The sequence below is a fragment of the Lissotriton helveticus genome, chromosome 12, assembly GCF_964261635.1.
Source record: "Lissotriton helveticus chromosome 12, aLisHel1.1, whole genome shotgun sequence".
Classification (NCBI taxonomy): domain Eukaryota; kingdom Metazoa; phylum Chordata; class Amphibia; order Caudata; family Salamandridae; genus Lissotriton; species Lissotriton helveticus.
In genome coordinates, this window is record NC_136073.1 from 302,322,056 (window position 1) to 302,336,544 (window position 14,489).

General features: G+C 48.7%; 1 protein-coding gene across 1 annotated transcript in view; it reads left to right on the plus strand.

Moving 5' to 3' along the window:
• The window catches only part of CNEP1R1 (CTD nuclear envelope phosphatase 1 regulatory subunit 1), a 112,425-nt gene that overhangs the window by 38,294 nt on the left and 59,642 nt on the right, over positions 1–14,489 (plus strand). Inside the window, exons 2-3 of the mRNA XM_078670871.1 lie at positions 10,185–10,256; positions 10,645–10,718. Of these exons, the coding sequence (XP_078526997.1) occupies positions 10,185–10,256; positions 10,645–10,718 (146 nt within the window). The remainder of the gene's footprint in view (positions 1–10,184; positions 10,257–10,644; positions 10,719–14,489) is intronic.

Genomic DNA, 14,489 nt, shown 5'->3' on the forward strand with positions numbered 1-14,489 from the left:
GTGTTCAAAAAGTAAAAATGAGAGGGCACATGAATAACAAGTGTTGCATGTTGATAAGAACATATCCCAACAGATATTCGGAGTGTCAGGATTCATCTTATGGAGGAAAGGGGTTGTCAAAAACAATCGGTTATATATGAAAAAGTGTCTGCGTCGTGTTCGCTGCCTGGGAAGATTTCCTGATTTTAATCCAAAATTGTTTCCAAGTTGATATAGGGAAAGTAGTGGATAAGTCTGATTCCCATGCTAACTCCGTGCTTGATTTAGTTCTATCGCTAGAGTTTTGTAGAGGTGAATAGATAACGGAGGCCTTTGGATTTGTGTGCAAAATACGGGGAAGATTTGTGAGGGGTGCTGGATTTGGTGACAAATGCAAAAACAACAATTGATGGACAGAATGCAGAACAATGTCATACATTCACCCCAGTACAGATATCTGGGCCTAAATCCGTCGTTCGTTTGCTCACCATGCCATTCCAGTTTGAACCCAGCCATATGCAAACCAGTCTTGACCCTGCGCCCAATGGGAACAGTTCAGCCCGAACTGCTAGGCCAGGTCCTCCCTGGACTGGAAACAAGCATCCTAGGACCGGTTTCGGGCCTTCAGCCCTCATAAGTCAGGATAGCTTGACTCCAGTGGCATGGAAAGCACGGGAACCACGTCTGGGCATACCCGTCCCACTCGAGGTGACCAATGCAAAAACAATTGATAGACAGAATGCAAAACAATGTCATACATTCACCCCAGTACAGAGATCTGGGCCTAAATCCATCGTTTTTTTTTGCTCACCATGCCATTCCAGGATTTGGTGAAGGCACACATCTGAAATGATGATATGCTTGAAGAATAATGTTCGTTTAAGAGATAAATCTGATTTGAAAAGCAGATGGGAGGTCAAAGAGTATCTGAGCCTGTGAGAAGGATATAAGCTAGTCATGGTTAGTGAGTAATTATTTATAATAAATACTTTAAGCCATATTCGTATAACACTCTCCTATAGCTTTCTGATACCATACTATTCAGTACAATAGTATACATTGTTGACGTCCTTTGATGTCCAGCCTTAGTGGGCAAATCCATTTCTCTTGACTGAAATCAATGTTGGTAGCGTAATCCTGTTAGAAAACAAAAGTCTGACGCAAACAAAGCCAAAAAGAGACAGTAAATAAAGAACAATTCCTGTTAGAAATAGTATTCACCAAGAGGATATGACTGTTTTTCAATTATATGAAGACCTCCTCTAAACTAGACAGGTAAAGAAAGAAAATAAAGAGCAATGTGGGACAGTAACTATCTGCTAACAGAGTTTTGCTTATACAGTGTTTATTTTCACACACTGGGGATGATTCATTGGCAGATGGTGGCATCAAGGATGCGCCTGCAAGGATGTGCTGATTAATGGTCTTTTGTTCCAGTACTGAAAGACGAAATACTATGTTTTTATTTATTTTTATTTAGAGAAGCAGATATCCTGCTATTCAGTAATGTGAATAATGCTAAATAACTCAGTTAAACCTCTGTTCTTTGAAATAAGAGTTTGAACTGAAAGAGAGACGAAATGCTGCGTTTAATTGTTTAGAGGAACAAAAAATTGTATTAAGAACTTTATTCTCTTAGAAAATCCACAACACCCCAAAGTCACCCCACATTCCTAAGTTCATCTGTCATCTCCAGTTCTAAACAACCCCTTGGAACATTCCATTGCATGCATGGGTACAGGGGAACAGGGACTCTGGGACAGGGATGTAGGAAATACAAGTGAGTTGGGGAAAAGTAAACGTTTAAGAAACGTAAAAGTAAGAATACAGGTTGTTCCTTAGTAACAGCAATTTACTTCATCTGTCATTGTGATAGTCTTTTTTTTTCCCAGTAGTAAAAGAAAGACAAAATGCTGTGTTTTCATTTTTTTGTTTGTTTAGAGAAGCGAATACCTGCAAATTAATCCAGTATTGTGATTAATGGCAAACCTCAAAGGTGAACCTTTGTTCTGGAAAGTACGAGCTTTGAATGCCTGCCAACTGCCAAACTTTGAATGAAAAGGCTTACCCATGTTTTATTTATTTATATACATATACGCTCATACATATTTAGTGTAATGAGTCCGTCTCTTATTCCTACAAATAGGATGTCATCATCTGACAGAGGGTGCCGATTCTTCCACTTACGGAGCTACTGTTTCAAGGATATTCTAAAAGCTAAGTGTCTCCCATAGACCAGGTTGTGTGAAACATGTACGAAACACTATATTCCACCTCCTTACTATTGAAGAACTTTTACCTCCTAATTCTTAGCAGCTGACACGCTGTAGAAAATGAACCGCCAAAAATGTCTCTAAAATATAGCTTCTTGGGGGCTTGGCTTGGCCAGCGAAGATGGTGGTCGCAGCTTAACAGCGCTCTGACCAACCATTCATTATCCTAACCTAATATCCTGCCTCTGGACATCGATAGTGGTGTGCCCAGTGAGGAGAAGATTCCCACGACGCTTGAGTGGCTCCCCGCTGTGAATGGGAGTCCATGGGGCAGTGCGACGGCGGTGATTGCTGACCCGCGCGGTGGGGCGGCCTAGCAGGAGTCTGCCCGAGTGACGCCGAGGCCTCAAGTACTTTGCCTGGCCGGAGGTGGAGGCCCGGGAGACGGCGCGTTGGCGGGAGGTGCCGCCTGTGCGAATGACAACCGGAGCGATATGCTGGCACGGGCTCTCCCCCGCCCCTCACGAGCGGGACAGTGAGGCTGGGGGGCACCTGAATTCAGGCGGCCAGCGGAGGGAAGAAGTTTGTGCTGGTGGAGGCCCTGGGCTGTGGTGCCGAATCCCTTGGGAGAGGAGGCCATAGCGGAGCAGCGGCCACGTTGTGGAGTTACGGGGAGGCGGTGAGTGGTTGGCCCAGCTGGGGGTGTGAGTGGTGGCGTTGGGGGTACTGATTTATAGGCCCCCCCACCCTCCAACAATATTCCTGCCGGCCCCGGTGGTGCCTCAGTGCTCGGCGGCCGAGTCTGGCTGCGGCGAGGGAGGTGAAGGAAAAGGAATGGTGCCCTGGGGGCTACCGATAGTCCAGAGGTCCATGCTGTGTAGTCGGAAGCCCTGAGCCAGCTTGGCGGTGGTGGTACGCGCCAGATGTTGGCCATTTCTTGGTCTGCTGCCCAGTGGAGCCCCGGGAGCGTCGGGGGCACATGTACGCTTGGGCACGATCAATACAGATTTTTCAGCGGCCCGCCCAGACGTTGACTGGGCCCCTGGCGCTCATCGGTGGTCGGGTCGGGCCATAGCCAGCGTGCAGTGAGGCCCCGGAGAAAGAGGTGAGAGTGGACTGGCGGCCATTTTGCGGGACCTCGTGGTGGAAGCAATCAGCAGAGGTGCCTGGAGGGAGGAGGAGGAGGAGGTGGAGGAGGCTATCGGCCAGGGGCTACATATTGGACTGTTTCCTTGCTTGGCCCCCTGAGAGGTCGCCCCTTGGTCCCCAGGGATAACACCCACTGAGCGGCGATTACGCGTGATAAGGGCGGCGGAGGTAACAACAAGCAGGGCACCATTGACAAGTTTACAGGAGCCCGGGCTGCGGCAGGTGCCTCGGGATCACAAGGCCAGGTCCCCGACAACGCGGCACTCATGGCGGCCATTACCCAGTCCAGGGACATGCTGGATGCCAAGATCGGGGCGGTGGGCTCTGATGTCATGCTACTGAGGCAGGACTTACACAATGCAGTTGAGCGCATCGCAGGAACAGAGACCCGCATTTCGGAAGTGGAGGATGATGTCACGACCTTGAAGAAGAAAGTGGCAGCTATGGAAAAAATACAGAAAGGGCTGCCGGTACGGGTTGAGAATGCCGAAGGAGGGGCTCGGCGAAACAACCTTCGTTTCGTGGGGTTCCCGGGGGGCTTCGAAGGGGACAAAGTGGAACGTTTCCTAACACGGTGACTAGAGGGCTGGCTCCCCCGATACTCTCTCTCGCTGCTTGGTGGTGGAGCGGGCGCATATAGCCCTCATGCAGAAATCTCCCCAAGGCGCTCGCCCAAAGCCGATCATAGCCAAATTCTTAAATTATATGGACCGCAAAATCATCCTACAGCAGGCCAGGGCCAAGAAATCCCTCACCTGTGACAACGCTAACATTCTTATCTTTCCGGATTACACGCTCCTAGTACAGCAACAGCGATAGTCCTTCACGGCGGCCAAGACCCGACCCGCGACCTGAAGCTCCAATATGCACTACTTTATCCAACCCGCTTGAGAGTGATCTACCGATCTCGCACACTCTTCTTCGATTCTCCTGAGGAAGTCTTTAAATGGACCGATGAGACTGTGAAGGTGCGAGTTCACACACCGCCTGGCAGGGATTCAGATTCATCGTCGAGTGAAGCAGCCCGGAGGGGCCCCCAGGGCCGGCGAGGTGGCAGCAGGGAGGTTGAGGGCCAGGCGGTGGTCTCTGTCTGGATCCGCCCTCCAACAGAAGGGGTTGTCTCCTGACGAAACAGGCTTCAGCAGACTGATTTGTTGACCCAACAGAGACTGGGACTCTGGTAACTGTGTTTGATGTCCAGTTAGACACACTTATGGGGCTGGTAACCCGGTCACGCAGTGGTGGGCGGGGAGGGGTAAGGCCCAAGTGTTCTGGGTGACCAGTTGGGGATCTATTGGGAGATATGTTTCCCTTCTCCCTGTTGGGGACATGGCTCCTATTCGACCCCGACAGATGCTTCCATGTTTGCGAGGTATGGAGTGGAGGGGTTTGGGGGATTGTTTGGGGGGGGGCGGGTTGGTTCGTGTTTGTTGTCTGATTGCGCACTCATGCTGATTGCTCGTAATACTTTGTACGTTCTGGGGAACACATACACAGGCCAAGAGGGCGTAAGTTTTTGGACATGTCTGGCACGGAGGTGGGAGGGAGGGTAACCCCTGATTCGCTACAAATAATTTGTTGGAATGTTCGTGGGGCGCTGGATAAGGTCAAGTGAGGGGCCATTCTTCACTATGCCGAGAGGGCTGGGGCCGATGTGCTCCTGCTCCAGGAAACACACTTGCTGGGCACTAAAGCTCTTTGCCTGCAGTGGTATGGGTATCAACAAATATTCCATTCAGGGTTCACACGGGGCTCACGGGGGGTAGCAATATTGATCCATTGCAGGGTCCCCTATGTACATGAGAAGCTTTGGTTGGACACGCAAGGAAGGTATGTCTTTATGCAGGACAAAATTGGGGGGGGGGATGTTTTGACGCTGGGTTGCGTGTACGCCCCACCGCCGCTACAGTGTTCCTTGGTGGAGCGGATTATGACATTGTGGGGAGATATGCCGGACACATTTTCTATTATTGGGGGCGACTGGAATGATGTAATGGAGCTGGATCGAGATAGATGGAGGAGCGGTGATGCTGTGGGGGATCTCCTACTAAATTGCACTCCCAAGTAACGGGGCTAGATTGGATGGATGTATGGAGACCCTTGCATGGCCCTCGCCGGGAATGCACCTTCTTCTCCGCTTCCCGTGACTCCTTCTCGAGATTAGATTACATATTTGTTCTCCGGGTGCTTGCGCATAGAGTTTTATTATCGACTATCATGCTAGAGCTTTGTCGGATCACTCACCCGTTGCTCTCATATTTCAGATGGGGCCGGGGCGGCAGCCGCTCAGGCGGAGGATGTCGGATGGCGACTACAGAAAGAGGTATACAGGGAACACTTGGCCAGAGAGATTGATAATTACATGGTCCTCAATGTGGGATCGGTTGGGTGTCCAGCGGTGCTCTGGGAGGCGCTGAAACCCACGTAGCGGGGAGTAGATATTTCCTGGTGTGTGACCGCACGGAGGGAGCGGCAGAAGGACCTGGTGCGTCGGGAGGCAGACATAGAGGCGCTGGAATGCAGGGGTCGGGAGGCGGATGGAGGCCCGGCTAGACGGCAGCTAGTGTTGGCTCAGCAACAATATGCAGCGGTACTGCTAGATGAGGCTCGCCAAGCTTGGCTCACAACTCGTAGCAGGGTCTATCAGTGGGGGGATAAGTCGAGCAAGATGCTGCACCGCCTGTGTCAGGGTACCTTGCACGCCCAGCCTCTGCCGCAGGTCCTGGACCCGGCAGGGGCACCGATTCTCGAATCCCCAGCTATTTCGGAGAGCTTTGCGGCATACTATGAGGTCCTGTACGCGCCAAAGCAGTGACTTGCGGCGGAGGTTATAGAGAAGTTTCCGTCTCGGATGGGGTTCGGGAGCAATTGGATAGGCCTCTGTCTGACGATGGGCTGGGTACGGCCCTTGGGGAGTTGAATCCCGGGAAGGCGCCAGGTCCAAATGGTTTCCCCAGCGAGTTTTTTAAGCGTTTTGTTTGTGCAATTAGCCCCTCCTTTTCGGCCGGTGGTGGAGGAGGCGCAGGAGCGCGGCTTGCTTCCCCCAGACTGGAGACATGCAGAGGTGGTGTTTTTTTTTTTCAAACCGGGCAGACCCCCAGAGGAGCATACATTGTACCGCCCCATTTCCCTTCTTAATGTTGAAGCGAAGGTGCTAGCCAAGGCACTGGCTAATCGGCTCAAACCACACATCACAGCATTAGTGCATCCGGATCAGGCCGGGTTCATGCCTCAGAGGGCGACCCGCCATAATATTAGGCATGCGCATGTTGCAGTGTCGGCCAGTGGGCGGCTTGGGGAGCCAGCAGCGCTACTGCTGGCTGACATGGATAGGGCCTTTGATTCCTTGAGCTGGGTGTACTTGTGTGCTCTGCTGCGGAGACTCAATCTTGGTCCGCGCTTCCTGGCCTATTTGCAGCTGCTTTATACTGACCTCACGGCATCGGTGCGGGTAGGGGGGCGATATTCCGCTCTTTTTCTATTCGGCGGGGTACGCGCCAGGGCTGTCCCCTCTCCCCTTATTTATTTGCGCTTGCTATGGAGCCGTTGGCGGCCTGGGTGCGTATAGACGCCCAGCTTCGGGGCTTTAGATGGGCGCCGGGTCTCACGGATAAAATAGCATTTACGCGGACGATGTCCTGTTTTTTCTTACGGACTTAGATAGGTCGGGCCACGGTTGATGCGCATCCTTCAGATTTTCGGCGAGACCTCTGGGTTCTATATGAACATAAGCAAGTCCACGTTGTCGATCTTAGGGGGTGGATCGAGAGACCGTAACCTGGCCCCAGTGTGGGATCGAACCCGGGAAGACCTTAAGGTGTGGTCCTGCATGCCCCTGACGCTCTACGGCAGGTCGGCCATCTTTAAGATGGTAGTGCTTCCCCGTCTCCTATATCAATTGCAAAATCATCCCTACCAGATTCCACCCCGCTGGTTTCAGCAGGTACATTCGGCGCTGGGAGGGTTCTTGTGGGCGGGGGGGCACGGTTAGAGTGGCCCTACGCACCTGTTTTCTGTCCACGGACTCCGGGGGTCTTGCTACGTCGGATGTCCTCTCTTATTACCAGGCCTCACATCTGCTGGTCCTCAATAACTGGTGGTACGGAAATAGGGGGAACCCGGCCTATGCGGTTGAGCGGCACCTTATGGGCAACAAACCTCTACACACACTGTTATATTCTGCACCGCTTCGGAGGCTTCTGCCCTTGGTCACGCAGGTGGTGTTTCATGTCTGGAGGCGGGCTCAGAGCAGGATGGGGTAGTGGAATGTCCTAACCCGGGAGACTTCTCTCTGGGGCAACAGGCATTTGCCTCAGTTGGCTGCCTTGCAGGGCTTTCAGGGATGGGACTCCATTGGAATCTCGGTTCTAGGGGACGTAATGACTGATCTGATGCTTAAATCATTCCAGGAATTACGAGACGAATATGTGATGCCATGGTCCCAATTTTTTAGATATCTGCAGTTTCGACACGTGCTGGCGCCTAGTCTGGAGGGCCTGGAATCTCTCCCTGACTTCAGTCCCATTGAAGCAAAGGTCTTTATGGGGGAATTGCCTGACCGGAAGATCTCCCGCATATACCAAACGTTAGTTGTTCATTGTTCCACAAACCTGCAGCGGCTCAAGACCGCATGGGAGAAGGATGTGGGCGATATGGAAGAAGAAGATTGGGTGAAGGCGCTAGCAAGCCCGTGGGCTCTATTTCACTAGAGTGCGCTTGTGGAAGGCAGGCATGATTGTATCCCCGGAGTGTCTTCGGTGTGGGTCGGAGGAGGGCGCTTTTCTGCACACAGTCTGGTGATGTCTCTCACTGCATCGATTTTGGAGGGGGGGTGTTCTCCTGCCTGCCTGAGGTGTTGGGATGGGTATAAGCGACACCTCTTGTTGTTGGGTCTCACGCTGGCGAAGAGGGACATTGCCAGGGCTTGGAGGGCGCCCGGGCTCCGTCATTGGCTGCATGGCGGACTGGGATGGATTTTTGCATGGGGCTTGAACAGCCGGTCTTCCTTGCCAGGGGGTGCCCCCCGCAAACATTATAACATTTGGAAAAAGTGTGATGACTACCGCGGATTGGACCTGGATCTGCCGCCGGAAGAAGATGTTTGTTTGCCGGACTGATGGGTGTGTGGAGGCTGGGCTCTGAAGGGTGGTTGATGGGCTAGGTGTATGGTCCCAGTGCCGTAATCCTTGTTCTTGGGTGGCATTAGCACAATCGGGGGGTGGGGGGAGGGGATTGTTCTGATATAGTTTTGTCATTTATAAAAGTCAACGTCATTTGTGTTGCATAATTGATTTATGCAGCAGTCTCCGGGTTACGGAGCTATGCAGCCAATATAAGCCGTGACAAATAAAGTTTGTTTTCCCCCAAAAATATATAGCTTCTTAAAATCTCTATTGCCACTAGAACTAGTAATTATTCCTGTTATTTTGCATATGTTCTGTTCTGCACTAGCTTAGCTAATAAGCAACTCTAATAACACTTGCCCACATGTCATGTGCGTGGTTTTACTGATGATTGGGCAGGGAGCACCCAGAACAATATACGTGTTGTCTTTGGCAGGTTAATCCCATCATAAAGTGGATCCTTTCCTGGTAATGTTGGCAGAGATTCACAGGAGCCTTGCTTGTTTTTTTTCCTGCTCTCTGTGATAAATTGGTCTGCCTGAAGGGCTAAGGGAAATCTACAAGTTTTGACCAATGTAGACTTGGCAACACAACACATCCTTGTGGTGAAAATAAATTCCCTAGGGTCTCTTAACTCTTTGCCTCTAAAGAAACAAAATCCTTTAATAGCACGCAACATAGGTTAGAACGAACAGTTGAACCTATTGTGAAAGAAGCACTCAATAACACTACCCTCGTCTTACTAGTGAGTAGTAAAGACAATGGTGGACCTCTCAAAGAGAATTTAGAATCCCATTCATGGCCATTCTGATTTTCCTCTCATACTCAAAACAAACTGACCTGGGGTTGTCAAAATAACCTCAAGCTGGCACAGAAGCACAAGCCGTTCAGTGATGAGGAATAATCTAATACTCCACTAAACCATCCACAGGCTTTCTCTAGCATGCCACAGAAGACCTTGCATTGTCCATTGTTCTTACATTTCACTGCCAGGAGTGGCAGGCCGCAGCCACAAACTAGTGCACAAGGGCTTTATGCAGAAAGCACGTTACATCGGTCTGTATCCTTTGGCCTTTTTTATCACACTAATGCAAAACTGGTTTACCTGGTCCCATCCAACCCTTCATACTCACTAAATGGTAAGGACAATAAAGACATACGCAATCCATACTTGCATGCATCTGCCGGAATTACTGTCTATCAAAAATTAATCTAATAGCAAAATTTAAATGCATATAAATGTCGAACTAAATATATTTGGACCTTTTTACACAAACCACTTAACCCCGTCCGCGCTCATGATGAGCTGAGCTCGTCATGAGTTGTGCCGCTCGCACGCTCATGACGAGCTCAGCTCGTCATGTAACGCGGCTTTTTAAAAAACGCAGCGCGCAGCGGGAAAACCGCTAGCGCGCATGCGGTTAAGCAGCCAGTTAAGTGTTCCCTTTCTAACCTCTTCGTCGGGGGTGGTTGAGTGGCTTGATATGAAGCTATAAACCAATGTCGTGGAGCAGTGAAGTGTTAGGTTGCAAGTTGAGATTATATGTCTTCTTATGCCCCTCCCTCGCAGCCTAGGAATCAGTTTACCTTTAGCTGTACAATTGGTTGTGTAAAAGGTATCTCAATCCATTTATGTCAGGGAGTTTGCAGTGTACCGCAGATGTGCTGCATAGTTGCTAACCTGAAGACCAACATGCTTTGCCTTGCTTTGTTTTCCCAGATCTCAAAGCTTTTGAGCGGAGACTTACCGAATACATTTCATGTCTCCAGCCAGCTACAGGACGCTGGAGGAGTGAGTATTTAATATACTTAATTTTATATATTTAATTGGAATATCATTCTCAGATTATGATTTTCAATATGCAAAGATTACACCCATAACGGATGCACCCATTGTAAAGCGTATAATGTTTGCAGGAAACAGAATATTTTGTTCCTTCCCTGTTTTCAAGTTAAGTTTTATTTTAATCTACAGCTTTTTTTGGCTTGTAACAACATTGACTGGATTGTTCTGATTTTTGTTTATTGTATTTCTAATGTATTCAGTTTATCATCCGGTTTTAATACAGATACAGGTTTTGGCTACCAAGAATATGGAAACTACTTTGTCACACAGTACAGAGCAACAACAAGAAATGTAATGGAGTGAAATGATAATCTTGATCTTTTATTCTTAACAGTGCTTCTGATAGTGGTGTCGGTCTGTACGGCTACTGGCGCGTGGAACTGGTTAATAGACCCTGAAACACAAAAGGTTGGTAATTTCATCCTGCTGTCCTGTTAATTGACCACTTTGCAGAATATAAAAGATGTCAGTCTGATATACCTCGAAATATTTGCCATCTTAAATGAGAATTTACATCAAGATATATATTTCATGTGGATTGGGGTGTAGCGATCTTGTATCTAAGATATTGTTTATACAGAAACAAAAGTGTGATGAATATAGAAGGAATTAATCTCAAATGTGAGTATTGTCTACTTTTGTATACTAAGTGAATATGCACATATAACCAATACCCGTTTTTTAGGTCTCGCTAGTGTTAGCAGCGCGAAGCGCTGAATCCAGCGAAAGACCTATTGTTGTGGGTTTGCCGGGAATGTAGAACCGGGGATGTGCACGCGCTTTTCCTTGGCGATTTGACCTCAGGGGCGCGCACGCCCAGCCCGGCGCCGTGCACATCCCCTGTCCTACATTCAGAGCAGGTCAGGCATTCGAAATCACGCGCACACACACACACACACACACACACACACACACACACACACATACATACACCCACGCAGGCACAATGCATCAGCACACACACGCACAGCTAACAGGCACACAGTCACACATATACATACACACGCACAGCTACACATGCGCACACACACAGCTACACGCCCACACACACAGCTACACCTACACCCACACACGCACCCCCCCCACTCCCCACTCACCCCCCACTCACCTGGCTCTTTTCTTGCTGCGCTGCTACGTGGTGTCTCACACCGTTATGCCTTGCCTGCTCTCTCCCGGGAACCCCATCACTCCCGGAATCCCTGCTTTCTTCTGGCAAGAGGTCACGTGTTCTTGGCATCACGCGTACTGATTGGTGGATACCCAGCCAATGAGTCAGCACGTTATTACTCTGTTGGTGTGCGGGATCGCCTGTGTCCGGAAAGTGCAGATTCACCACGAACATGAGTTCCATCGGAACCGGGGTAAGAGGGCCGAAATTGTGGGGAGTGGTTGAGAAATCTGCGGGTGATGCTGGGGGAAGCATGTTTGTGAGTTGGTAAAGGGTCACCCTCCTACATAAACACACTAGCCCCATCCTCTCGCCCCATAACACCACGAGGGAGGCAACGTTCTGGCTTATTTTATTTTCGGTTATCACCGATGCTTTTAGGTGAAGTTAGTTAGCATTCCGCACTCGAGCTGGGCAGTAACTTATGAAACATGCGGTGTGACCGGATGTCGACACACACAGAGCAAGACCCCGCGACTACCTCCCACTGCATTAAGACGGCGGCAGCGCGCGTGCGCCCGTGGGCCGCGGGCTGCGGGCTGTCCTCGCATCCCTGCCTGCCCCTTCACTGTGAGCAGCTGATTCCAATCTGCGCTGCTTCTCACATCTGAGGCGGTGTCCGAGTGCGGGCCTGCTGCCAGCACCTTTAACTGCTGCTGGTAGGGATTAGCAGGCTACCACTGTTTTAAATGAATGGCACACATGCCAAAGTGTGGGAGGAGTCATACCCCACCCATACAGTACAGACAACAAACAGATCGGCTCACGGCGTGTGCTCGACCTAAAAAGAAGACAGTCTGAAGTCCGATACGGAACAACCCGGTCAGAATGTCTACCAAACAACAAGGGAGTTTTACAGGTAAGTGCTGACGAACTGTTTTTTGTTAGAACCTTCCGAATGACAGTGGTTCCTGGACGATACAGTGGGCAGCCTATTGTTTTTATAGAGAGTGCTCATTTTGGGCAATACGAAGGCGTGGCTCGTGAGACTGCTACTATTTGACTTTCACATTTACTTAGCAACCACTGCTACGTTTTGTCTTACCACAGTACTTACTTTGAGAGGCTGGTTGCCGGCGAAGGCCACCTGCACTTATTTTTGGGGATCAGCACTTATTTTTCCACCTTGGAAATTTACTGAGTTTGGCTGCCATTAATACTAGGCAGGGTACGACAACCACGTGCGGGCACGAGCCATAAAAGCGATTCAATGCAGACGTCACATGCGTCCGAATAGCCATCTTTCTATATTGTGCACATTTATTATGTACCAAGCCTGACGCTGGCTTCAGCTTCAGTTTATCCATTAAAATATGTAATTCACCCTGTTCACTGCCATGGAGCAGCGTTGCGTGTTTGGCTGCCCTTAGCTACTGGCATGTTGCAATGTTCTCTAGCCCAAGTAGTGTAACAGTTAAAAGTTTTCGGTTTTGCTGTGTTGTGCACTTGTAATTGTGTGCCCATGACATCTATGCAGACTGTAATATTTGTGTGCAGTGTACTCCACAAGTGTCAGCTCGCCACAAAAGGTCTTGTTTATGTTTCTTCCTCACCTGTCTCTCTCTCACCTCATTATAGAGGCTTCTACACCTTAACCTGTTCTCTTCTTCCACATTCCTCAGCATTTTTTCTTAAATCATGCCTCCTTCTCTTGTCCCACTCCCTTATGGTCATAACAATTTACACCTCCCTTGCCTCCTATATACCGGGATGTCTCTATAGCTGTAGCAGTTCAAGAAATTTTTGGTTCTGTTGGGTGAGACAGGTTATTTGAACAATGCTCGTAAATGCATATAAAAGTAAATCAACTCTGATACAAGGAATAGTGTTTCAATGAGAAATCAATTGCTCAAAACACGAAAAAAAAAACAAGGTTATATATTCCAAAATATTGTATTATACATATTAACACATGTTTGCTCCTTTGTAAAACTGAATTACTTCATTCATAAATTAATTCGTACAAACATAGCAAGACCATGAAAAACAATTTTGTGACTTATTGTGAAATGAGTGCTCAGTGAACAGGATAATATATACAGTGCAGGAAATGAATCTATACAAGTATATATACAGGTACAATTGGGATTTGGTCAGATGATGGTTTGATCTCAACCAAGGATTCCTTTGGTTACTGTGGGAATCCTGGTGATTCTGAACCTTTGGATTCGTCGATGTTTCGACCCAGGTGTGCCCCAGTGGGTGGTCACGGCGGGTCTTTCTCAAGACAGAAGGGGAAGGGAATGGTTTAAAGATCAAGGCAGGGGTATCCTTGGGTTGATCTAATGTGGCTCGGTGGCCTCTCGCATCTGTCGCATGTGTGTCGGGGAAAATCTCAATTTCTGTTCCCGGAAACGGCATCAGTCTGATCCAAAAAGATTTTCCCCGACACACATGCGACAGATGCGAGAGGCCACCGAGCCACATTAGATCAACCCAAGGATACCCCTGCCTTGATCTTTAAACCATTCCCTTCCCCTTCTGTCTTGAGAAAGACCCGCCGTGACCACCCACTGGGGCACACCTGGGTCGAAACGTCGACGAATCCAAAGGTTCAGAATCACCAGGATTCCCTCAGTAACCAAAGGAATCCTTGGTTGAGATCAAACCATCATCTGACCAAATCCCAATTGTACCTGTATATATACTTGTATAGATTCATTTCCTGCACTGTATATATTATCCTGTTCACTGAGCACTCATTTCACAATAAGTCACAAAATTGTTTTTCATGGTCTTGCTATGTTTGTACGAATTAATTTATGAATGAAGTAATTCAGTTTTACAAAGGAGCAAACGTGTTAATATGTATAATACAATATTTTGGAATATATAACCTTGGTTTTTTTTTTCGTGTTTTGAGCAATTGATTTCTCATTGAAACACTATTCCTTGTATCAGAGAGTTGATTTACTTTTATATGCATTTACGAGCATTGTTCAAATAACCTGTCTCACCCAACAGAACCAACATTTTCTTGAACTGTCATATACCCAGGTTCTGAGGGACAC